The sequence below is a fragment of the Gymnoscopelus microlampas genome, assembly GCF_963454915.1.
Source record: "Gymnoscopelus microlampas genome assembly, chromosome: 19".
In the NCBI taxonomy this organism is placed as follows: Eukaryota; Metazoa; Chordata; class Actinopteri; order Myctophiformes; family Myctophidae; genus Gymnoscopelus; species Gymnoscopelus microlampas.
This window is the reverse complement of record NC_139956.1, coordinates 30,182,849-30,207,950: the sequence shown is the minus strand read 5'-3', so window position 1 is coordinate 30,207,950 and position 25,102 is coordinate 30,182,849. Positions and strand designations below refer to the sequence as shown.

At 44.2% G+C, this 25,102-nt stretch overlaps 1 protein-coding gene across 1 annotated transcript in view; it reads right to left on the bottom strand.

Moving 5' to 3' along the window:
• The window catches only part of LOC311034714 (mitogen-activated protein kinase kinase kinase 11), a 62,615-nt gene that overhangs the window by 11,315 nt on the left and 26,198 nt on the right, over positions 1 to 25,102 (bottom strand). The window contains exons 3-9 of the mRNA XM_084042676.1: positions 21,500 to 21,648; positions 14,712 to 14,887; positions 13,556 to 13,805; positions 9,725 to 9,841; positions 5,959 to 6,133; positions 5,136 to 5,242; positions 2,964 to 3,710 (exon numbers count right to left, since the gene is read on the bottom strand). Of these exons, the coding sequence (XP_083898802.1) occupies positions 2,964 to 3,710; positions 5,136 to 5,242; positions 5,959 to 6,133; positions 9,725 to 9,841; positions 13,556 to 13,805; positions 14,712 to 14,887; positions 21,500 to 21,648 (1,721 nt within the window). The remainder of the gene's footprint in view (positions 1 to 2,963; positions 3,711 to 5,135; positions 5,243 to 5,958; positions 6,134 to 9,724; positions 9,842 to 13,555; positions 13,806 to 14,711; positions 14,888 to 21,499; positions 21,649 to 25,102) is intronic.

Genomic DNA, 25,102 nt, shown 5'->3' with positions numbered 1-25,102 from the left:
AGTGGTTGTCTTATTTTCAAGGACCCCCATAACTCTGAGAGTGTACAAATGGAACCAAATGGACCCGTACCCACCATAAGGGGCCATTTGGGAACCAAAATGGAGTGTTTCTAGTGAGCCAACATGCACGATATCAGCACCCTGACCAGAATGGAACAGAGCCCTTCATTAGTATCATTGGTATCATTGGTAACACCTGTGAAGGAAGGAAGAAGAGGCCCAATGTCTTTCCAATATGGCTGCTGTGCATAGAGCCTATTGGACTGACTACAGTATGTAATCAAATGGCAGGTGTGGGGAATTTGCCAAATCAAGCTTAGGCTGGGGGTTGCCATGGCAATCAATTGGCTCATTTGAGACTTTTGTACAACGAGGCGTATCAGTCGGATCGGCGGTTCTGGACAGCCGCCTATCCGACCGACTCGACGCCGTGCACTCAACTCCCTCGGGTCGCCTTGCGAGTCTGCGACGCGTGTGCCCGAATTTGAAGTCGGCCGGTCAAAGGGTTCTCGAGATAGCGCGAACTACAGGCGTACGTACAGAGATTGTAAGATCTAACTGAAATACATGGCAAGCTTGCACTAAATAATGTCACCCACTGTTTTTTTTAAGCCATTCAATCCTGGAACGTATCTAGAAATGTCTTCTAAATCCTAAAAAACGTATGTTGCTATAATGTCAGTGGTTCTCAAACGTTTTCATGTCTCGGACCTCCCGAAACGCGGACCCCCCATCTCAAAATATTTAGTTCCAGGGAACCCCGCCCCAGAAGCAAAGATTTGAGTTACAAATGTTCGCTTTAAAAATATATATATATATTCAAAGTTTCACACACATTTTCACAAATTTTCAAAAATAGCAGATATACAAGCTCATAAAATAATGGCTACAGCTAAAATTTAAAATGACACAGATGCGTTCCCGGATTGAATGGGTTAATACCTGGTGTGTAAACTTAGTGATGTGAAGTTGAGTTTAGTGCCGAGATACAGAGGACCAGCTGTTGCCCACGATATGCAAAAATACTGAAGACGAGCTTTGAAGTCAGAGGAAAATGTTTGCACAGCATCGCAGAACCTCCTTAATTCCTGCTAAAAAGACAGGACAATAATGCTGTACAAACTGCCAGGGAGGAACGCCAGCCAGGGCGTTCTGGCTGCTCAGCCACTTAATCTATTAAGGCCGGGAAAAGCATCCGTGTCATTTTAAGATTTCTTTGGCTATTCAAAAATAGCAGATCTTCAAGCTCATAGCGCGGCACCGCATTGCCACGCTATGAGCTTCTAGATCTGCTATTTTTGAAAAATTGTGAAAATTTGTGGAAATCTTTGAATATATATATATTTTTAAAGCGAACATTTTTAACTCAAATCTTTGCTCCTGGGGGTCCCTGGAACAAAATATTTTGAGATGGGGGTCCGCGGCCAAATACATATCTAAAGAAGTTTTCCAAATAATTTTAAAAATGTTCGCTTTAAAACATACATCTATATATATTCAAAGATTAAAAAAAAAAAATAGCCTCAGAAATCTAAAAATGACACAGATCCTTTCCCGGCCTAAGTGGGTTAATGTGCCCCAGATATCGTCTCTGTCGGGTATAAACCTCATATGTCCCAAACTGTTACTTTTCAGAATTCAAATTCAAAAACGGCAAAAGTAGCAGATCGACAAGCTCAAAACGCATCGCTTCGAGCTGCATTCCGAGTTTGCAGATCTGATACTTTTGATGATTTCGCTGTAGTATGATCAAGTAGGACGTTAATTTACGAATAGACACAAAAAGTAAAAATATGGAGATGGGAGGTTTCTGCCCGACAGCAACGGTACAATAACCCTATGGGTTACATCTTGTTGCTGTCAGGGGGGAGGGTGAATTAATGCACTGCTTTATCATACAATAGCGCTGCACAAAAGCAATACAAATAGCAGATCTCCAAGTTCACGGCGGGGTTGCAATGCGACAGACCGTGAGCTCGTAGATCAGCTATTTTCGCTATGTTCAAAAGATTTGGGAAAAGTGAAAGTGGATAAGTCTGTCTGTGGGTTTTTATAAATATTTAAGCAATAAAAAGTATTAACAAGAGCTTGAGACTAAATAATAAATATGCTGGAGCCATTGGAGCACAGGTTCTTTTTTCCATTTCCTGAAGAGCGGCGATTTATGGACAAAGGTTATTCTCAAAGATTGTATTCTCTCTCGCTTCTGGAGGTCCCTGGAACAAAACACTTTCAGATGGCGGTCCGCAGCCAATTACCAAGTGTCTCTCTCTCTCTCTCTCTCTCTCTCTCTCTCCCTCTCTCTCTCTCTCCGTCTCTCCCTCTCTCCCTACACTTGCATCACTTCATCCCTTGGCTCTACCTTCTGTTATGCAGTGCAATCCAATCTGCCAGGGACAAACGCTACGCTGGTGGATCACGCTTTTGCAATGCAAATAAAGCCTAATATGAATTTCATTGTGGAGGGTGATGACTCATACTCACGCCTTGTGTGTGAGCTACACAGTGGATGAAGAAATCCTAGCAAATGAATCTACGGTAATCAATTAATGAAATATGGATGCAGGACCAGTGGTGGGAAAAAGTACTAAAATGTTTTACTTATATTTACAAATATTTTGAAAATAGCAGATCTACAAGCTCACAACGCGTCGGTTCGAACTTGAAGATCGGCTATTTTCAAATAGCCGAAATGTATGTACAGTGTAGAGTTTAAGTAGTTAATGTATGTTTAATAATACAAATCTAAATCTAAAAAGTAACTAGCTAAGGTTTTCAAACGATTGTAGTGGAATAAAAGTACGATATTTTCCTCAGAGATGTAGTGGAGTAGAAGTAAAAGTAAATACTACACTAAAGTAAAAATAACTCAAAATGATACTTAAGTACAGTAAGTAATTGTACTTGGTAACTTTACACCACAGTGCAGGACAAAGATTCACTGAGGGTACCGTTAGACCCACCTAGTTGAGAGGGGTGCAGGCCCTGGGATGCAGACCTCCTCCGCTTGTCGGCGCCGTGGTCCCAGGCCTCGCACCCGGGCTCCCCGTTGGCGGGCTGGGCCGCGGCGGGGGGAGGAGGCCAAACCCCCGCCGCCGGGCTGACCCGCTGCTCCTGATGATGCCTGCACGGCGGGCTCCTGGGACTCTGGGGACAACTGTGGGACGTCTGCGGCTGCGGCCTCCTCTCCTGGGGGTTCGGGGGCGGCGGCGTGAGGGGCAGAGGCTTCACCTCGGGGCGCTGGAGGCGGGTCGAGTCCGACGGCGACGGCGGCGGCAGCAGCGGCGGCAGTGGCGGCGGCAGCGCGGGCAGCGACGACTCCGACATGGACAGGACGATGAGGTCGTCCACCACCGCGGGGTCCGAGGCGGCGGCGGCGGCCGGGGGGGGGGGCTTGGGCGGGGGCAGGGGGGTGACGATCTCGGGTTGGGAGTGATGATGGTGGGCGCACACGTGATCGTTCGTCGGGGGGTTAGTCCGCGGCGGCACCCGGGGCGGGACATCCAGGCCGCGGCCCAGGACGATGGAGGCCAGGAGCGAGCCGCTGCCCAGCAGGGCCCGGTGGGTGCCTTTGATCAGGCCGCCCAGCGAAGACGAACCCCCCCCGACCCTCTCCGGCCTGGGGGAGCCGGCCGGCGATGAGCCGCCCTCCTCGCTGCCCGAGTCTCCGTGAGGTAGAGGCGGCCGCAGGCTGTCTTTCGCCGAGGAGCCTGCGGGGAGAAAAACAAACACGCCGCTGTTTGTGTGTGAGTCAGAAAACAGGGCTCGATGCATATATATTTTATGCAGTGTCTGGATGTGTTTAATCCATTAGGACCGGGAACGCTGCTGCGTGTCGTTTTAAGATTCCTTTGGCTATTCAAACATAGCAGATATACAAGCTCATGAGCTTGTATATCTGCTATTTTCTTTTTAAATCGTGAAAGTTTGCGCAAAACTTTTGAATATATATAAACTTTTTTTTTTTGCTTCTGGGGATTCTACAAAATGTCTTCTAAATCCTAACAGTTTTTCCTTTTAAAAAACATATGTTTCTATATCAGTGGTTCTCAAACTTTTTCATGTGAAGGACCCCCAAAATTACATGTATTTGGCCACGGACCCCCCATCTCAAAATATGTTGTTCCAGGGACCCCCCAGAAGCAAAGAGTTTAGTTAAAAATGTATATATATTCAAAGATTTGCACAAATTACACGATTAAAAAAAAAAAATAGCAGATCTACAAGCTCATATGAGCTTGTATATCTGCTATTTTTTAATAGCCAAAGACGTCTTAAAATGACACGGATGCGTTCCCTTCCCGGTCTTAATGGGTTAATAACAGCATCATCTAAGAAAACCCTGTGAAGAGCTGCTACTGGGTCACATCCAGGCTTTGCCGGCACTGGCTCAGCAGCCTGCTGCTGATTAGGTTCTTTTATCTTTTTTTCCTCTCATGAGTTGTTGTATGTTAGTTAGTTACTTGTTTTGACTGAAATAAAGATCATACATACTGTATATATACACTTAGTTAGGGCTCAGGGGGGGTGGGCTGGGGGAGAAAATGTATATCCCCCTCTGGTGTTTTATTCTTGCTTCTGGCCAGACTAACTACTGAATAATTCAGACTTTCTGATATGTTTTGATATCACTATTTGAAGTTAATAAAAAATGTTAACCACATTAACCCTGGTGTTTGTACTTAAAGTACCAATAGTAAAATGTTTGAAAATAGCAGATCTACAAGCTCACGCACAACGTTGTGAGCTTGTAGATCGGCTATTTTCAAATAGCCTGTGTATAAAATAGGGTTAAGTGGTTAATGTATGTTTTATAATGTAATAATTTATATCTGCAAAGTAACTAGTAACTAAAGTTTTCAGATAATTGCAGTGGAGTAAAAGTACAATATTTGCCTCTGAGATGTAGTGGAGTAGAAGTAAAAGTATTGGAAATTGGAAACACTCAAGTAAAGTACAAATACCTCAATATTGTCCTTAAGTAAATGTACTTAGTTACTTTCCACCACTGATCCCAACCCTAGCTAGTAGCTAGCCTATACAGCTACAGACCTGTACACAGGTTTTACACAAACAGAGTCAAATGATCACTTAGGAATTGTGCTGTATGTATATTCCAGGCTGGCACTGAATACCATTCTGGGCAGGGGTTGGCGTGGAGGGTCTGTATTCCTCAAAGTCGTCCTTGGAATCTCCGTTCTCATTGCTGTCCATCCCCAGGAGCTTGGCTCTCATTGACAAGCTGAGAACAAACATGCAGAGAAAACATTTCATCTCATCTTTCAGGTGAACACAAGTAGAGCCAGGCCGATACCGGCTATAGGCATGTAACGATTTATCGTAAATCGATTAAAATCAATTCAAACTGGTGACAATTTAAATCCATTTCATAAAAAATTTATCGCGATGCAAACAGCAGAGGACGCATAAAAAAATAGAGAAAATACAGGATCTTTGTAAGAGAATTGACAAAAAAAAGTGTTTTAGTCATTTGCTACTGTATTGAAAAGAGGATAAGAGAAAACACAGTATTGTAAAAAAAAAAAAAAAAAAAAGGAGAGAAGAAAATACTGGATTTGTGTAAGAGAAATAATATTTGTCTGGACAATTATTTTGTGTTTAAAAAATCGTAATATCCTAGCATCGTTACACATTTGATTTTTTTTACATCAGTATCGGCAATTATGCGGCTGATGTGTAGTTTTCCAATGGATTGACACAATCATTGTACATTGTTGACAATACAATGAATAATATTTTACGATTTTTTTCAATATTGGCTTAAGTTCTTCTAAGGTTCAAGTGGTTAATGTTAAAAAAGTTCCTATCACACAACGATTTGGCGGACCCCCTGTTGTAACTCTGAGCCCCTGTTGAAGACCCCTGCCATATGTCATGCACTTGGAAGACTGGAATGGTCCATTTGGATGGCTGGCTGTAACAGCTGGGGTCTCCTACCTGCTTTCCTGGGGGCTGAGGCGCAGGACTTTGGGGCTCTTTGGGCTCTTGGGACTTTGGGGCCTCCAGTGAGGGCCCAGCCTCATGTCTCCTCCGTTGGACTGCTTCAGAGAGGGGGACTCCGGGGGCCACACCGAGCTCAGACCAAACGCCCTGCTGTTCTCACTGGGACTGACTGCAATATGACAGAGAGACACAGAGAGAGAAAGGGTAGCTCACTATGAGCAGGTTGGAGCTTTGTGTTTGCTTTGTTTCCTCCGCCGTCGATGATGTGAATGTGTGTGTGAATGGGTGAATGTAAAGGACATTGTACAGCGCCTTGGATAAAGGCGCTATATAAATGCACCATTTACCATTTAACCCCTTAAGACAGGGAAAAGCATCTGTCATTTTAGATTTTTACCACTTTAACCATTATCTCATACTTTGGCTATTAAAAAATAGCAGATATACAAGCTCATAGCGCGGCGCTTGTATATCTGCTATTTTTGAATGAAATATCATAAAGATTTGTGCAATATATATATTTTTTAAGCGAACTTAACATAACATGTAACTCAAATCTTTGCTTCTTGGGGGTCCCTGGAATAACATATTTTGAGATGGGGGTCCGGGGCCAAATACATACAATTTTGGGGGTCCTTGACATGAAAAAGTTTAAGAATATTGCAACAAAAGCGTTTCAGAAAAACTGTTTAGGATTTAGAAGACGTAGAATCGGAACCTCAGGCCATTCTATGGGTTAAAGGAATGAACATCTAACACACATACTGTCTGCTTTCACCAACAAAATACAAATACAACGAAAAATAAAACAGCCCTTCTATCAACCCTATCAACCCCTACGCGCCAACCTTCAATTAACGCTCCAAAAGAACCTGGAAACTTGGCTGAGTTTGGGAACCCTTCAGACCTTTCCTGCATAACATGAATTGACAATTCCTCACAAAGCCCACTATACTTCCTCACAGGGATCAGGTGATCCTATCCTCCAGGCTAAACCCCAGACGTATCAGGGGAGGATGAAGACTCCAGAAGGAGGGACCCAGAAGCGACGAGTGCTAAAGTGCTCGAAGCAAAACATTCACGTGGCTTTGGCATGCTTTCACGAAGCTTTCGCACTACCTGAGACTAGAGCAGCTTCTGGTCTGCAAAACACACACACACACACACACATACCGGCAATTGCGACACGCGGGCAATTGCGCCCTTCAGCCCCCTCCAAACGGAAAGCCCTTTCAACTAAAAACAATTCAGCAGAGGTCATTATGCTAGGTGGAGATAATAAAGGCTAAAAGCTACTGCTTTTTAAAAGTACCCTATTTGCGTGCTATTTCTGTTGGTTTCTCCACTTAAAGGGGCCTTTGTCACATGTTCATTTTTGCTAATCTAATGCAAACCCATCTGTTGAAAAGGACATCAGCGGCGTTGAGTGTACCGGCTTCATTTTACCCCATTATTGACCCCGCGCTTTGATAAATCATTGCATTGCATGCTGCCGAGAGGCCGAGGGAAAAAAATGTCCACTCAAGACCTTGTAATGACAGACACACGCCGAGCGTTGTGACTGCCATTATGATGCATCATTAGCCGGGGCGTGAGGAAAACAGAAACCAGCCCTGCTCTTTTCTATTTTAATGAATACAACGGAGCTAACAGATGTTTTGGATTTAGCAAAACCGCTTTTATACGGAGAAAATGTCTCGCCGCAATTTGCGCCTCTTTTTTTATATGTCAACTGTGGTAAATTGTTTGGAAAACACCCGCCACTCGCCCGCACCCCCTTCCCCCCCCTTCCCACCCCCACACCGGCTTTCTCCGCCACACCGCAAATTTCCTTTTGGGGGTGTTTGTGAAGAGCCGTATGATCTGTTGGCTCCAGTTATCCTCCTTCAAAGGGAAAACGATCTCTGGGCGGTTCGTCTGAAAGGCTGACAAGCAGAAGAGTATTGTAAATCACCACCGTTTGCAGCAATACAGCCCCCCCCCCCCCCCAATCCCTCCTCTCTGCCAGAGCAATGAATTTCTCCTCACTAATTTCTAATTCACTAAACCGCACTGTGGCTGCTGTTATATGAAAAAACCCTGTGTGTGGGTCTGTCTGTTGCTTTGGGAGCGAGGACACACAGCTCCCCCTGCTGGGTCCAATGGGTAAGTGTGGCGAGAAAAGGGAGAGAGAGAGGTGCAGTCAGTGTGTGGGAAGCTGCTTTAGTGCTGAGCCACCGAGAGGAAGTCGGATAATATTTGGACTGGAACGGTCTATTGTTGGGGAGAGGATGTAGAGAGCCAGAGTACCAGTAAGCCATGAGGGAGAGGGAGAGGCAAAAAGGGGGAGAGAGAGATTGTGGGGGAGAGAGGGAGAGAGAGAAAGAGAGCGAGAGAGAGAGAGAGAGAGAGAGAGAGAGAGAGAGAGAGAGAGAGAGAGAGAGAGAGGAGGATGGCCTGCAGGGAGAGACGAGGGAAACAAAAAAGGGTGGGTGGATGAGAGAAGATGAAAAGAGAAACAGAATTTGGAAACAGAGAAATAGTGTGTGGTTGAAAAGGTGGATATGGAGAGAGAGAGGGAGAGAGAGAGAGGGGGAGAGAGAGAGAGAGAGAGAGAGAGAGAGAGAGAGAGAGAGAGAGAGGCAGAGAGAGAGAGAGAGAGAGAGAGAGAGAGAGAGAGAGAGAGAGAGAGAGACACTTGGTAATTGGCCGCGGACCCCCATCTGAAAGTGTTTTGTTCCAGGGACCTCCAGAAGCGAGAGAGAATATAATCTTTGTGTGTGTGTGTGTGTGTGTGTGTGTGTGTGCGTGCGAGTGCGTGCGCGTGCGTGCGAGTGCGTGTGCGTGTGTGTGTGTGCGTGTGTGTGTGCGTGTGTGTGTGTGTGTGTGCGTGTGTGTGTGTGTGTGTGTGCAGGGATGCCGTAAGGGGAGGAAAACCCTGAATGATTCAGAGGGCCGAGACCTAGACGGCGGCCTTGAAACACTCCCTAGATACCAGGCTAAAGTACCTGGCCTGGATGAAGCACGCCCCGGGGCAACAACCATTTCTCTCTTCCGTTCCAAAATGTTGGTGATTTTAGAGTATATTAAAAGGTGCACTGTGTAATATATTTTTCTGCCTATCACTAGTAAAATCAACTTGCAAAGAGCTGTGTTTACAATTGACATATATCACTGCGTAGATATTAGTCTGGAATCTCTGTGTGGAACCTGCATTTCCGAGGGGCAAATTCAAAAAATGCCTCTGGTGATAAAGCCGCTCTATATTTGCATACTGGGCCCTGATTGGTCCCTCACAACTTTGGAGGGAGATAAATACAATCTCTATTGAGAGGTGCCAGACCTAATCTGCCAAGGGTAATTATTTTTTTGCAATGGCAGCTGTTTGGATCCCATAACCCAGAGGCAGACACGTTGTAATTGGCTATTTGGTTGTTAAACAACTGCTAGGCCGTAAGTAATGATTAAGTAAGTACCATTTTAGGATAGTTTTATGTTTTTTTTTTAGCATTTAGTAGTATGCTCGTACTATATATTGGCGAGTACTCAAAGATAAAGCATTTGATCATGAAAAAGTGGTATCGTGCATGCCTAATTTTGTATGTGTAACTTAAACTAACACTATTAGTGGGCCCGGGAGCCCTGCTGTGTGTGTGTGTGTGTGTGTGTGTGTGTGTGTGTGTGTGTGTGTGTGTGTGTGTGTGTGTGTGTGTGTGTGTGTGTGTGTGTGTGTGTGTGTGTGTGTGTGCGTGTGTGCCCAAAAGGGGGCGGGACCACTCACGCTGGATCGCACGGAAGCGCGGGCCGAATGACGGCGAGGAGCCCGATCCCAAATCTGGCGAGTTCCGCCTCTTCTCCAGGCCGGGAGACGCCTGTACAGTAATCTTATGGATGAAATCTGAAAAGACACACACACGCACACACACGCACACACACACACACACACACACACACACACAGACAACAGATGTTAGACCACCCAGGTCCCAGATGGTCAAAGGCATAAAGTAGACTATGGATTGAAATAAATGGCTCAGAAGCAGACAGACGCTCGTGTCTGCCAGGGTAGATTTATTTACCTAGCTTCCTCTCTGAAATATATTCAACTTTGATGTTGTGGTTGCGGCCGCAAGGGGGATTCAGTTTCAATTTGGCATGTGTGTGCGTGTGTGTGTGTACTTATATTACTGTACTTGCAACGGCCAAAATGTTCCCACAATTATAGTAGAATTTGAAAAACCATCATTGTGAGCACAATTGTCCTGGTTGAGCCCAAGAAAAATGGTTGTTTTGCGGTTAAAAAAAGGGGAGTTTATGGGCTTACAGTTAGGAAAAGACTCAGGTTGGGGAGAGGGTTGGGATTAAATGGCTTTTGGAGTTTATAGGTCTATGGGGTTAGAGTTATGCCTGATTTATACTTTGGTGTCGAACACAGAAAATAGTCCATCTACAAGCTTGCAGGTCGACAATCCCCACCCCCAAAAAAAGATATACTTATTTTCGATCTATTACACACCCCACGAAGCCTTGAATTCATGGAGATTTTTTTTTTTCTCGCATTCCTGAGCCAATAATTTCAAGGTCAATAGGAGACTCCACCGATCATCAAATTATTGGCTTAGGAAAACAAAAACAAAAACAAAAAATCTCAATGAATTCAAGGCTTCATGGGAGAAAATATGTAATTCTTTGGATGAACTACTCCTTTAAAAATGGCATTCATAAAATCGCCTCAAGTATAGTAATACAAATGTGTGTGCGTGTGCGTGTGCGTGTGCGTGTGCGTGTGTGCGCGCGCGTGTGCGTGTGTGCGTGCGTGTGTGTTTGCATCCGGGCAAGAAGAGATTTGAGCCGCATCGAGGTGAAGGAGGACAACGCCAGACCTTAAAGCGTGTCTATTTTTCTCCACCCTGTATCCTCCAGCAGAGGCTTATCGGCCGGATAGCAGCCCCACTATAATGCAGGGGCACGGAGAGACCACTATATAACATACTGCACCGTCACAGGGGATGAGGGCCAGAGGAGAATGCTAAGCAGGGGATGGATGGTGTGAGAGGAAGGGGAAAAGGAAGGAATCATGGGGGCGGGATGGGGGGGAGGGGGGGGGCACAGCGGAGAGACTGATGGGGAAAAAAGACCGAAAATGAAGCGAGGTGAAAAACGACTGGATGAAAGAGAGAGAGAGAGAGAAATGGAGAGACAGAGAGAGAGAGAAAGTATGATAGGAATGGAGAGAGCGAGGAAAAAGGGAGAGGCAACAGAAGTAGAGAGATAAGAGAGAAAAAGGGACCGAGAGAAAAAAAGAAAGAGATAAAAAAACAGAGGGAGGGAGGGAGAGAGAGTGAGAGACAGAGAGAGTGAGAGACACAGAGAGAGAGAGAGAGAGGCCAGCCAGCAGTCAGTGCATGGACAGGAAGCATGGAGGCGTGGTTGGCTCTCTCTCCCTCTCATCAACCCCCCCCCCCCCCCCAACACCACAACACACACCCTGCTGCTGCTGGGAAAAGCCTGACCACAGCGCACGCACACACACACACACACACACACACACACACACACACACACACACAAAAAACAAGGCCACATGCATTGCACATACAGACACACAGATACAAACAGACACACACACACAAAGGCTGTAGAAACGATACGCTCACTCACAGCCCGCCCCACACACACACACACTATGCATTTACACACGCTTGCTCAAGCCAGAGCAACGTCCCACACATACCCTCACGCGCTTGGTCACACTTTCATGGAAACTATCTATAAGAGACACTGGCCATATGTGCGTCCGGGAGGGAGAGAGAGAGAGAGAGCCGTCTCATGACAAACACTGAGTGCTTTGCTCAGATGAGCCCACGCAACACACAACGCAACACACAACACAACACACAACAGTGGAAGGAACACAGGAAGGGCCCAGCACTGCAGGTAATAGTACAATGCTGTCACATTTTAGCCCCCTCAGTCTAAAATCATTCGGAATCATTTGGAAGCCCCCCTCAAGGAAAACTTTGCGTACTATATCTCTGGTGCAAGATATTTACTTAAGCTCTGTATTGTCGTATGACTACAGCTAAAATAGCCGATCTATACAAGACCGTAGATTGTATAGTTTCAATTCAATTCAATTTTATTAAAGTGCCAAATCAAGACACTTTACATATAGAGCAGAGACCCGGCATTGTCCCACCCTGAGCAAGCAATTTTTTTTGCAACACTTTCACTATCTTTGAAAAGTTTCCAATACTTTTTTCTCTAATAACAAGCTAAGTCCTCTGTAGATAAAGTCACTGTTCATAAATAAATAAATATATACCTGTTGTGTGGGGGGGGGGGACACACACCAGTGCGCTCTATTTCTGAAACCTGTGGCTGACAAAATAACTGTTTTGTCTCCATCCCCCATTTCCTCTTATGCGCTCTTTCTTTTGTTGTTGTTGTTGTTATTGCTGTTTATGTGGAACAGAGGGAATGAGGACAATTGCAATCTCCTTCCTGTCTCCATTGCAGAGCGCCGGATGAAACAATCCTAGCCTCTTCTTTTGGATTGCTGCTTTGATAGCCAAGCTAACAACGTGTTGCATTGCGACGTGTTGATAGCTTGAAAATCACTTCTTCTCAGCAAACAACACCATCTGTGTAAATTATGCATTACCCTAATTCTGACCATAACCCTAACCAGGGCTGTCAAAATGGACCAGAAATTACGTTCGATAGAGAACACATACGTTCGAACCCATCTACTTTTAATATAAAATATTGTAAAACCTCATTTAAATGCCACAGACCCCTCTTTTTCTCTCTGAGCCATGGCTTGGTGCTGAAAAACCACATTGATCTTGTGAGATCAAATCAATGATTCATAGGTTATATCCTGTTCTGTAGCCTCATTTTAATAAGGTTAGGTAATATAATGGTTTAAATGAAAGCCTTGGCTATTAATTGAAGGTTTACGGCGAACGGCCATAATGTCCCAAGCGACGTGCTGTGATAAACATGGAACAATCAATTCCTTCAGACGAAACCAGAGCAAACGAGCGGAACTGAGCGGGGGGGGAATGCCGCTCAGGGCCACATGAAACACGCCTGGCAGATTTGTATTTGAAGGTTTGTTTATTTCTTGTATTCGAATATAGGTTTAACTATCAAGTATTCGTTGACAGCCCTAACCCTGCCCTACTCTCAATTAACCCACTAGGGGTACCACCAACATATCCCCATTAGGGAGGGGGTTCCGTCCTTGTAAGGACCTTTGGGCAGGTACTGTGCACACACATGGGGCGGCAGTGGCTCAGGGGTAGAGTGGCCGGTAGAGCGGCCGGAGTTCGATCCCGGTCTCCGCCAGAGTTAGTGTCGAAGTGTCCTTGAGCAAGACGCTGAAACCCTAATTGCTCCCGATGAGCAGGTTGGTGCCTTGCATGGTTTCCTCCGCCATCGGTGTATGAATGTGTGTGTGAATGGGTTAATGTAATGCACAATCTATGTAAAGCGCTTTGGATAAAAGCCCTATATAAATGCACCATTTACCATTTACACATCCATATATAGTACGCGCACGCACGCATGCACACACACAGACACACACACACACACGTACACACACCTTGAGGCATGCTGATCTTCTCGCCGTTCTTGCACTTTGCCAGCTTGTGCTTCTTGAAGGTGCCCTTCCTCTTCTTGACGTTGGGCTTCTCCTGGTTCTGGTTCATGTGCAGGATGAGGAGGCTGAGCTCGCGCTCGAACACGTCCTGCTCCCACTGGACCAGCTGCTGCTCGCGCTGACGCAGGAGCTCCTCGTGGGACTTCTGCTCCAGCGCCGCACGCTTCAGCTCCTCCTCGCGGCTCCGCAGCTCCTGGACAGGGAGGGTAGTGTGTGTGTGTGTGTGTGTGTGTGTGTGTGTGTGTGTGTGTGTGGGGGTCTTGATTAGAGGTTGCAATCTTTTTGATAAGACACGTCGTCTTACACCTGTGATTCTCAACCTGTGTGCTGCCGCATCTTCCTCACAGTCGTGACTCTGAGGAAGATGCAGTAGCATCGAAACGTCAGTCATTACTTCTTGCACATAGCACCTTAACCCATTCAATCCGGGAACGCATCTGTGTAACCACTTGAACCATAATTTTATACTTTGGCTATTCAAAAATAGCAGATATACAAGCTCATGAGCTTGTAGATCTGCTATTTTTGAAAAATCGTGAAAATGTGTGCAAATCTTTGAATATACGTATATATTTTTTAAAGCGATCATTTTTTACTCAACTCTTTGCTTCAGGGGGGTCCCTGGAACAACATATTTTGAGATGGGGTTCCGCGGCCAAATACATATCATTTTGGTGGTCCTTGACATGAAACAGTTTGAGAACCACTGATCAAGTTTTTTCAAGACATTTGTAGAATCCCCAGAAGCAAAGATTTTAGTTACACTTATTCGCTTTAATATATATATTCAAAGATTTGCGCAAATGTTCATGATTTTTTTTTAAATAGCAGATCTACAGTGGCGCGCTATGAGCTTGTATATCTGCTATTTTTGAATAGCCTAAGTATAAGATAATGGTTAAAGTGGTTAACATCTAAAATTACAGATGCGTTCCCGGTTTGAATGGGCTAATAAAATAGTCTTTAACTGTCCGAGCTGCTCCAGTGTCTTCTCTACAATTGCTGTTGTCCTGCTCCGGTGACACACCGGGTAGGCGCGGCAGTAGACTCCCATTCTTCCAAGTTATAACTGACTAAGTTAATAAAGTCTCTCCCTCACCTTCTCCTTGGCCCTGAGCTTGTCGAACACGTCCTGGATCTCCAGCCTCCAGTCCTCCTGCAGCGAGTGGAAAGACTCCTGGGGCATCTCCTCCCTCACCTGCTCCTCCAGGGCCGTCAGCTGGGCCATGATGGAGCTGAAGCAGGGCCTGTGGTGGGGGTCCTGGTCCCAGCACTCTGTACACACACACACATGATGTGGACCCAGAGAAAAACACGACATGAGAAAACTCTCTCAACCTCTCCAGGGTTTATTATTGTTAACTAATACGAAATAATGAAAAGTAGAATCCCTCTTGTCAAAATAAGAATTCTTCAAAAATAGTGAAAATAGCCAATCTACAAGTGTGGCCTTGTGGTTAGAGTGTGCGCCCTGAGATTAGGAGGTCGGAGTTCAATTCCCCGGCCAGGTCATACCAAAGACTATACAAATGGGACCCAATGCCTCCCTGCTTGGCACTCACTATCAAGGGCTGGATTAGGTGTAAGTCCCTGCGACATACTAGCTTCATGTCTTCATAGCTGGAGGATGTATTTGTACATCAAGTCAACACACACTAGAGATAAGCTCCTGCCCTATGGGCCACATGGCTCGGCAAGGCTTACTACTTACAAGCTCACAAGGTGAAGATTTGCTATTTTCCCAATTTCGTGGTTAACGATGACGTTAACCACATGACGTAAAATAATTATAATATGTGCTATACAACACCACCAAAGTGTGAATGCTTGTATTTCTTCCATATTAAAAAAAATAAAATGCCTGTCAATTACGATCATTTTGTACTTCATTACCTTATTTTACTGTCATTTTATCATTGATTAATCGCATTCTATCATCAAATAATCAAACAAATTGACAGGTTAAGTGATTGTGAAAATATTCTTTAGTTGCAGGCAGTCAGCCGACCCATTAAAAGTAAGAAAGGGAGGGTTGTACTGGGCTGAAATACAGTTTTTGTACTTAGCTAACTTTCCTTTTAATTAAGGTTACATTCAAAGTACACCGGAACATATGGGGCAATGTCATAACATTAACATAGAAATAATGAGACGCAGTACATGAGAGGAAGGGGAACATCCATTAAAAATTAAGCGGTGTGCTAAAAAATACATAACACATGCATGCATGACTACGGTTATATAATTAAAAACAGCACTGAATACTGCTTGACTATTCAGCACGGGCCTATATTGTTCATTTGGACACTTTTCAAGAGCTCGTCTGAGTGCGCAATCTTGAGTGAAGCCATTCAAAATGACGCGTTCAATTACTTTTGCTTTGAGATGTTTTGCATAATAGCAAGACAAAGCTCTTAGGCAAAGACAAAGAAAATAAATAAAAAAACAACACAGTAACAGATTAGTCCCCTATGGGCATTACCAGTGATGCTTTTACAACATCAACCGCTTGTTAAAACGCAGTATGGAAACTAATTAAAAAGACAAATTGACAGAGATGCAGGTAGGGGATAAGAAATAAGTGGTGAAGTGTCCGTTGGCAGTACGTACCCATAAACTGGTGTAAGGCAAGGCAAGGCAATTCAATTTTACACAGAACATCAAGCAAAGGGACAACAATTAATTATACAATGACATTAGGATGCATAAAACTAAATAGGTCAAAATGTACAGATACAGTTACAGTGCAGAAGAGAAAGAAAAGAGAAAAAGAAAAGTAAGTCGATCAAAGGCAACGGCAAAACAGAAAGGTCTTTAGTCGAGTTTTAAAATAAATAAGAGTGGCAGCAGACCTGCAGTTTCCTGGGAGTTTATTCCGGATATGTGGCGCATAAAAGCTAAATGCTGCTTCCCCATGTTTATTTTTAGTTTTAGGGACAAAAGGGAGAGATACCCGCACACTGCCACTTGCACGTTTCAAGAGAATACATATTGATGCAACAACAAAGTTTCGGAGAGATCTGGATGGTTCATGATATCGTACAAGATCAGAAATGTATTCGGACTCTAAACCATTTAAAGCTTTATAGACCAACAGTAGTATTTTGCGGACTAGTAAAATACTACTGTCCAAAAGCCTAATATCTCCCTCGGCCAAAGAGAGGATTCCCCTTTGCCTGAATGGTAGCGGTTTGGTTTCCCTCGCATGTTAAAATCCAGGTGGCGCAACACTGGCTTATAGGTTAACCCCCCCCAAAATACTCTCCTATGGCTCCCTATGAAACTTTCTCCCTCTGAGTTTTCCTGCCATCCAGCTCAATGAAGCTAAATAATATATCGTCACTGTCTGGCAGTAACCTTGTATGTCTAAAACCATTACTTTTCAGGAAATGGAACAGAGAAACCTGTGCCAATGTAGTTATTATTTAGTTACAAGCTCTTGTTAATACTTTTCATTGGTTAAATATTTATAAAAGCCACAGACAGACAATCCTGTTTTTTGGGTATGTCATTATAAACAAAGGTTTTCAAAGAGTGAAAATAACGCAGCAGATCGGCTGTTGTCGCTACTTGCATGACACAGTGTCATACGATTTGTATAAAATAGGGCATTAAGTTATGAGAACAAAAACATAAGAATATTAAATATAGATATATAAGGTTTCTGCCTGACAGCGACAATATATACAGAGGGCAAACTGAACACTTTCCCTTAACCCATTAAGACCGGGAAAGCATCTGTCATTTTAGATTTTAACCACTTTAACCATGATCTTATACTTTGGCTATTAAAAAATAGCAGATCTACAAGCTCATAGCGCAGTACAGAGTGCTTTGAACTTGTAGATCTGCTTCATGTCAAGGACCCCCAAAATTATATGTATTTGGCTGCCGACCCCCATCTCAAAATATTTAGTTCCAGGGACCCCCAGAAGCAAAGAGGCGAGTAAAAAAAAAGTCGTTTTAAAAATATATATATTCAAAGAAGTTTTCAAGATTTTTCAAAAATAGCACAAGCTCATGAGCTTGTAGAGCTGCTATTTTTGAATAGACAAATTATAAAATAAGGTTAAAGTGGTTACACAGATGCGTTCCCAGTCTTAATGGGTTAAAAAAGGAAGAAAAAAAGTGTCTGTTTAATGGAAAATCCCTCAATGGCTCCACAGAAGTGCTGAGCATACGAACTTGCCAAAGGGGTAGAAATATTTCATCACCATGCTCGCGGGGGGCACCCATTCATACTCCCACTTTTTACATTCCCACCCAAAACACGTAGAAACTGCTGGTGCAGACAAATCAAAAAATCTGGTTGTAATTTTTGGTAGCCTGTCATGCAGTTTAGTCAAGCTGAATATGTGATCACTTGATAAGAAGAGATACCGCCTTCAACGTTCCTTTATATTCAATCCATCAGCTAAATTAAGTCACTAAATTAAAAACGGATTTCCTGTGAAAACGAGAAGTGAGTACGCGTTTGAGAAGACATGTTCAGTTGTTTTTCCTGTTCAGCTCTGTATGTAAACTAACGTGTGTCTTTTTATTTTTATTTTTTAACCACTATTGCACTCGATGTGTGGACAAATTAAGCTGTAGCTATGCATGCATATGAATATTGTGCCACTTCTGATGCTCGTCGAAAAGCGATCTGAACGTTCCTTGTGGAGCAGGTCCAATGTCAAATTGACGACGTCAATTACGGTAACGCAACGCAACGCAATCCTTGTGTAGCTTTGGCTGGGCGGATCCCTCATGACTTATATAATACTGCCCTAGTTTCGCGCAGCCAGACAACTATTCCACGCTCTCCGAAAGCTCTGGAACCGGAACAGAACTCAGTCTGGAACTACACCTCCCGAAATCCGAGACAGGAAGCTGGCATCTCTGTTCATCATTTCCGTTCACTTTCCGTTCAAAATATATTTTTAGATATCTTTACATTTAGTTTTTGAATTTCTATTCCTGCTAAGCAGTAAATTATATTATGTTTAGATGATTTTGATTTATAATACGAGAAATGTGCGCGACTGTAAGGACGAAACGGAAGTGGGGAGGAGGCGTCACATCCACTTTATCCTCTAATCATTTTCAGAGCTTCTGTGCTCCAGATTGTATGACCGGAAGCATTTGGGAGGCACCAACACGCAAGACTAATACTGCCCTAGCCCAAGAAGACCGGGAAAGCCTACACGTTGTTATAGTTTTTCTGAAAACTTACAGTAGGTTAGGATTTAGAAGGCGTTTCTAAAATCGGCCTCAGGTCTAAATGGGCTATAGTGCTACCCAGGGTTTGTCTAATATGTAACAGCCTTGGGAACAGCCTTGGGAACTCGAACTCTTACTTGGGTGTACCAGGTCAGAGCCACTGGATTGCAGTGTTTATATGTCACGTAAACATAAACCTAAGCAACGGAGACAAACAAAACACACCAACGACTGTAACACAACACTTCCTCTGTGTGACCACTGACCACATCATTTGACTATAATGTGAACCGTTGTTTTTCCCGATGGCAACTCCAGGTTCAGGGAAATGAAAAGAGCATAGACCTGGTGACTGTGATTTGATCTCATGCTTAGAGAGAGAGAGAGAGAGAGGGAGCACCCTCCTACTCAAAGTGCCCTGTACTGCACTGTTTGATGATTATTTCCTTAGCAACAATAGATTTTAAAAAATTGGCTAAATCAATTAGTCTGATTAACCACTCAAGCCCTATTTTATACCTTTGTACCGTCGTCATGCAAAAACAGCAAAAACAGCTGATCTACATGCTCTCAACAGATCCGAGATTTTTGCCTATATAATGACAAGCCCCAATTAGGCATGCCAGCTTTAAACTGGTGATGTACTGTATATATGCAACGCTCTGGATTCAAACCAAGGTCTCCCGTGTGGAAAGCCAAAATCTTAACCACTAGCCTAAAGGGGCATTCCCCTCTTGGCCGGGGGAGATATTATGCTTTTGGGGTCATCAGGCAGAGGCTCTGAGCCACTACTGCTACGTGTGTGTGTGTGTGTGTGTGTGTGTGTGTGTGTGTGTGTGTGTGTGTGTGTGTGTGTGTGTGTGTGTGTGTGTGTGTGTGTGTGTGTGTGCGTGTGCGTGTGTGTGTGTGTGCGGGCGCGCGCGTGCGTGTGGGAAGGCCGACTGGCAGAAAGTCAAAGACCTCTCCAGAGCTGTTGAAAAGGGGAGTCAATGACTATGGCTAGAAGAGGAAGGACTCCACCTGGACCCTCATATGTTAAAAAATCACACCCTGTGTGAAGGTAGCGGCGCCTTTGATACATTTTGTCATCGATATGTGTTTATAATGTGTTTATAGCCATGTGTCACGTGAAGCTTGACCAATCACTTTGTTGACGGGTCTGACCAATCAGAACGTTGACGGGTCTGACCAATCAGAACGTTGACGGTGAACACGGACAAAGTCAGGTATAGAGCAGGATCTATACCTTTAGGTATAGAGCGGCTAGCGCCGCTAAAAATATATATATTCAAAGATTTACACAAATTCTCACGATTTTTCAAAAAAAAATGCAGATCTACAAGCTCGTAGCCTTGTAGATCTGCTATTTTTGAATATTAACATCTAGCCCTACACAACAGAGTAACTATTGCACCCCTAGTTCTGATCAAGAGGTTTGTTTGTGTCTAAAAAAGAAAACATACACAGGGGGAATATTGTGCTATCTACTATCTTGACGTTTGACTATGGAGAAGGTAAAGAAAGAATGTGGGGCCCTGCAGCACAAAGCCATGTGAGAAGAAGCACTTCCCTGCGGGGAGGAATACATTTGCTTTCAGAGTGTGTACACCTAGTAGGAATAGAATCACAATCCCTGGCAGTGCAAGTGCCCCTACTTACCCAGTGATATATAGACATCCACATTACTTATTCCAAATGCACTACTCTCTCTCTCTCTCTTGAGACGCACACACACACACGCACACGCACACACACACACACACACACACACACACACACACACACACACACACACACACACACACACACACTCACACACACACACACACAAGCACATACACACACACACGCACTGTGGAATTACTATACTTGCGAGGACATCAACAGTTTAGGAGGACAATTTTATGAATTCCATTTTTAAACATTTAACCTTAGCCCTAAAGCCGAAAATAGCACATACTGTATACAACGCGTCAGCGCGATGCATTGTGAGCTTGTAGATCTGCTATTGTTGGTGCACGACAAAGGCACACATAACTCAACTAAACGTAACCTCTAAATGTCTAATCCTAACTCTAACCTGAATCGTTATCTAATAGTGAGTCTACAAATCCTATTAAACATAAATACAACCATTTCTTTAGTGAGGAGCAGGAAGGTATTCCCAAAAATGTACTATTTCTCAAACTCTATTGCAGGGGTCTTCAACAGGGGGTCCGTAGAACGTTTTTTCTTTCTTTTTTTTTTACACTAACCACTTCAACCCTAGCATCCCTATTCTGAAGGGAACATTAGCCGAAAATAGTAGATCTACAAGCACACAATGCCTCGCAGCGCGATTGGTTGTGTGCTTGTAGATCTACTATTTTCAGGGGAAAAGGAGCAACCCAAGTATGGAAATAAACAAACATAAACATTCATTCACTCAACACTAATAGTCTATGAAACTATCTATTAAATCTATGAAAAAGTTTAATCTGCAACAGAATTTGATACAATATGTGGTGGGGGTCTTCATCTCTCTCTCAGCTAAGGGCTCCTTTGCCTGAAAAACATTGAAGACCCCTGTTCTAATGTATTTGGCCCTCACAAGTACAGTAATACAAGTACACAAGGACTCTCCCTCACTCACACAGACACACACACACACACACACACACACACACACACACACAGAGGTCTCACCGTTCATGAGTTGGGCGAAGGGCTCGGGGCAGGTGGTGGGGATGTGCAGGGTGAGTTTGTTGACCGCTACTCCATAAGCCACTGCCAGGCCGTCTATTCCTCTGTAGGGGGCTTCTCCCGTCAGCAGCTCCCACAGCAGAACGCCATAGCTGCCGGAGGAGAACCGGAGAGAACACAAACGTCAGCCACTCATTTATGTGACAATTATTATCATTTACTAAAGCAGAGACCCCCTCTGTATTGTGTAAAATTGTTTTTAGTTTTACTTGGTCCGCTCTTTTTCCCCTCTACCCCTATACCTCTTTGCCAGAAATAGCAGATCTACAAGCTCAACAGCGCCTCACAACGCCTCGCAAACATATGACTTAATGTGTACGTGCAGGTCAGGGTAGCAAATATAACTTGGCAACAAGTAATAAGTAATGTAATGTTATTACTTTTTGAAGGAGTAATTAGTAATTAGTAACTTATTACTCTTTCTAAGTTACTTGCCCTACACAGGGAGATTGTTTTTCTAATTGAATACTTTATTAGTCAAACTTTTATCAGCACGGAGGTACAGTAAAACACTGAAAGGATAACACAAAAAAGTCCATTGTGGTCCTATGTATTCAATTCATCTACAGAGCATAGAATTCTAACACAATACATCAACAACCTACAAACAGCTTTATTCACAGGAGAAAACCTGGCGGCAGCGTATGACCTCTCATTTCAAGGAGATTTAATATCTATCTCCACTTTTGTTTTCTGCCCGATATATACAGAATGCATGGTGTGCCTGAGTGAATAATTCCATGTGATCTTATTGTATTATTGCCTATTTTCTATGTGGTTATACTGCTGGCTGTACAACAAATTGCCCCTCTGAGATAATAACAAACCCATAACCTTGTCGTTCGTTGCAGATTTCAAGGGTATAAGCGATGGATATATCAGTGCTTTTTCACACCATTCTTAGTGAAGAACATTACACATGCATCATAACAACTTAATAACAAAATGCCGAAGCGTTCGTGCAACTGCAAGAGCAGCGCTTGATCACGGCAGAACTTGACGGACTCTCGCACGTACACAAGGAACTCAGATATGAACAAGGCAATCTAAGACAGTGGTTCTCAAACTTTTTTTGTGCCAAGGACCGCCACCTGAAAATATGTTGTGCCAGGGACCCCCAGAAGCAAAGATTTGTGTTAAAAATGGCCGAATGTAAAAGTAGCCGATCTACAAGCTCTTAGCGCGCGGCATGCTACGAGCTTGTAGATCTGCTATTTTTGAAAAATCCCTGGCACAAAATATTTTTGAGATGGGGTGGGGGGGGGGGGGGGGGGGGGGGTCCGCAGCCAAATACATATCATTTTGGGGGTCCTTGACATGAAAAAGTTTGAGAACCACTGTTCTAAGCTGCTGAAGCGTGGCAGTTGTACGGCTTGGATCTCCCACACCGTCAATTATCCCCCCAAACACACACACACACACACATAGGTTTGTATTACTATACATGTGAGGACATCAACATTTTAGGACGCGATTTTATGAATGCCACATTTATCTATTTTTTGCCATTTACCATAAGCCTATATTTCCGAAAGATTGCAGATTTACAAGCGTTTTGAGCTTGTAGATCAGCAACTAAAGATTAAATCAGGGATAACTCTTTCTCTAATCTCTAGACCAAACTTCAAAATGTCTAATCCTAAACCTAAAAATCACACCCTGTGTGAAGGAAGCGGTGCCTTTGGGGCGGGGCCTCCTGGTGGCGCTATAATAGGGCGGGGCGGGGCTTCAGCAATTAATGCTCGTCCCTATTGGTGGTGTAAGTCCACATACCAAATTTGGACTTGGTGGCATGCTGCAAACTGGAGTTATAGCTGTTTAAAGCCAGTGGCCTCCTGGTGGCGCTATAATAGGGCGGGGCGGGGCTTCAGCAGTCAATGCTCGTCCCTATTGGTGGTCTAAGTCCACATACCAAATTTGGACTTGCTGGCATGCTGCGAACTGGAGTTATAGCTGTTTAAAGCCCGTGCTGAAACGGACGACGGACACAACATAAGCTGGGGGTCCCTGGACCCCTCTTTGATAGCCAGTGGCACGTGTGGGCAATGAGGGGAGAGTTGGCGTAGGCAATCTCCAAGTCTGTGTGTGTGTGTGTGTGTGTGCGTGTGTTTGTATGTGTTTCTTCTTTGCCGTCAGGCTCATACGGACGGACGGACGGACGGACGGACGGACGGACGGACGGACGGACGGACGGACGGACGGACGGACGGACGGACGGACGGACGGACGGACGGACAAAGCCACGTATAGAGCGGTTGGCACCGCTAAAAACTCAATGTTTTTCTAACGGTCTGGCATACCTATCTCTGAAAAACGTTTTTGTAATCATTAAACAATAATTGTTCTTGTGAGGACCACGAAAATGGAACTCACAATTTATATTTCTCAAATTCTACTATAGTTGTGTGGACGTTTAGTCCTCACAAGTATAGTATAGTAACACAAACACACACACACACACACACACACAAACACACACGGGCCTGACTGAAAATGCACCGTGGTGAGTGCATAAGTGCATGGCGCGGGCCACAGCCCTTTTCTTATATAGCTCTTTAATTACACCCCCTACACACTGTGACGGTGCAGAAACGACGCTAGCTGCATGGCTCCCGCGGGCTTGCCGTCTTTGCGCGAGGGCCAGGGGTTCTCAAACTTTTTTACGTCAAGGACCCCCAAAAGGATGTATTAGGCCGCGGACCCCCACCTCAAAACATATTGTTCCAGGGACCCCCAGAAGCAAAGGTTTGAGTTACAAATGTTTGCTTTAAAAATATATAGTATATTCAAAGATTTGCACAAATTGATCTACAAGCTCGTAGTATAAAAGTATAAAGTAGCCAAAGTATAAAATATGGTTAAAGTGGTTAAAATAATTGTGAAGCTATATTAACATGTTTTGCCCCTGGTATCCCCCCAAGGACCCCTGGGGGTCCCCGGACCCCCCTTTGAGAACCAATGGGCTAGGCTACGTTTTCAGAGCAAGGGCTGGCAGTCAGACAGACAGTCACCCATTCAGCTCTTTTGCCTCTTTGTACGGCAATAGGCCCCATCCACGGCAGCCATATTGGCGTGAAATTAGACTGTAATGTTGCTTAGGTGTTACCAATGATACTAAATTAAGGTTGTGTTCCATTCAGGCACACAGTCGGGGTGCTGTTATTGTGTTGGCTCACTGGAAAGGCTCTGCTACACTAAATAGAACAGAGCCTTAATTCGTATCAATGGTAAGTGACACCGGTGAAGGAAGCAACAATTTCATGCCAATATGGCTGCCATGCATAGGGCATATTGCTGCATAAAATGTGGATCGCAATGAGGGGTCCTTCGCCAGGGAGCGAGAGAGTCGTGCCTGATTTAGACTTGGTTGTGAAAATAGTCGATCTACCAACGCATGGTGAGCTTGCAGATCTGCTTTTTTTGGTACGTGACACCGGTGCGCAACTCAGTACAAATCAGGCTTTAGAAGCGATCGAGTGTGGTAGGTGGGATTCGATCGGCTCCCCGGCGAGGGGAAATTGTTTGCACGCCGATCGTTATACGGGG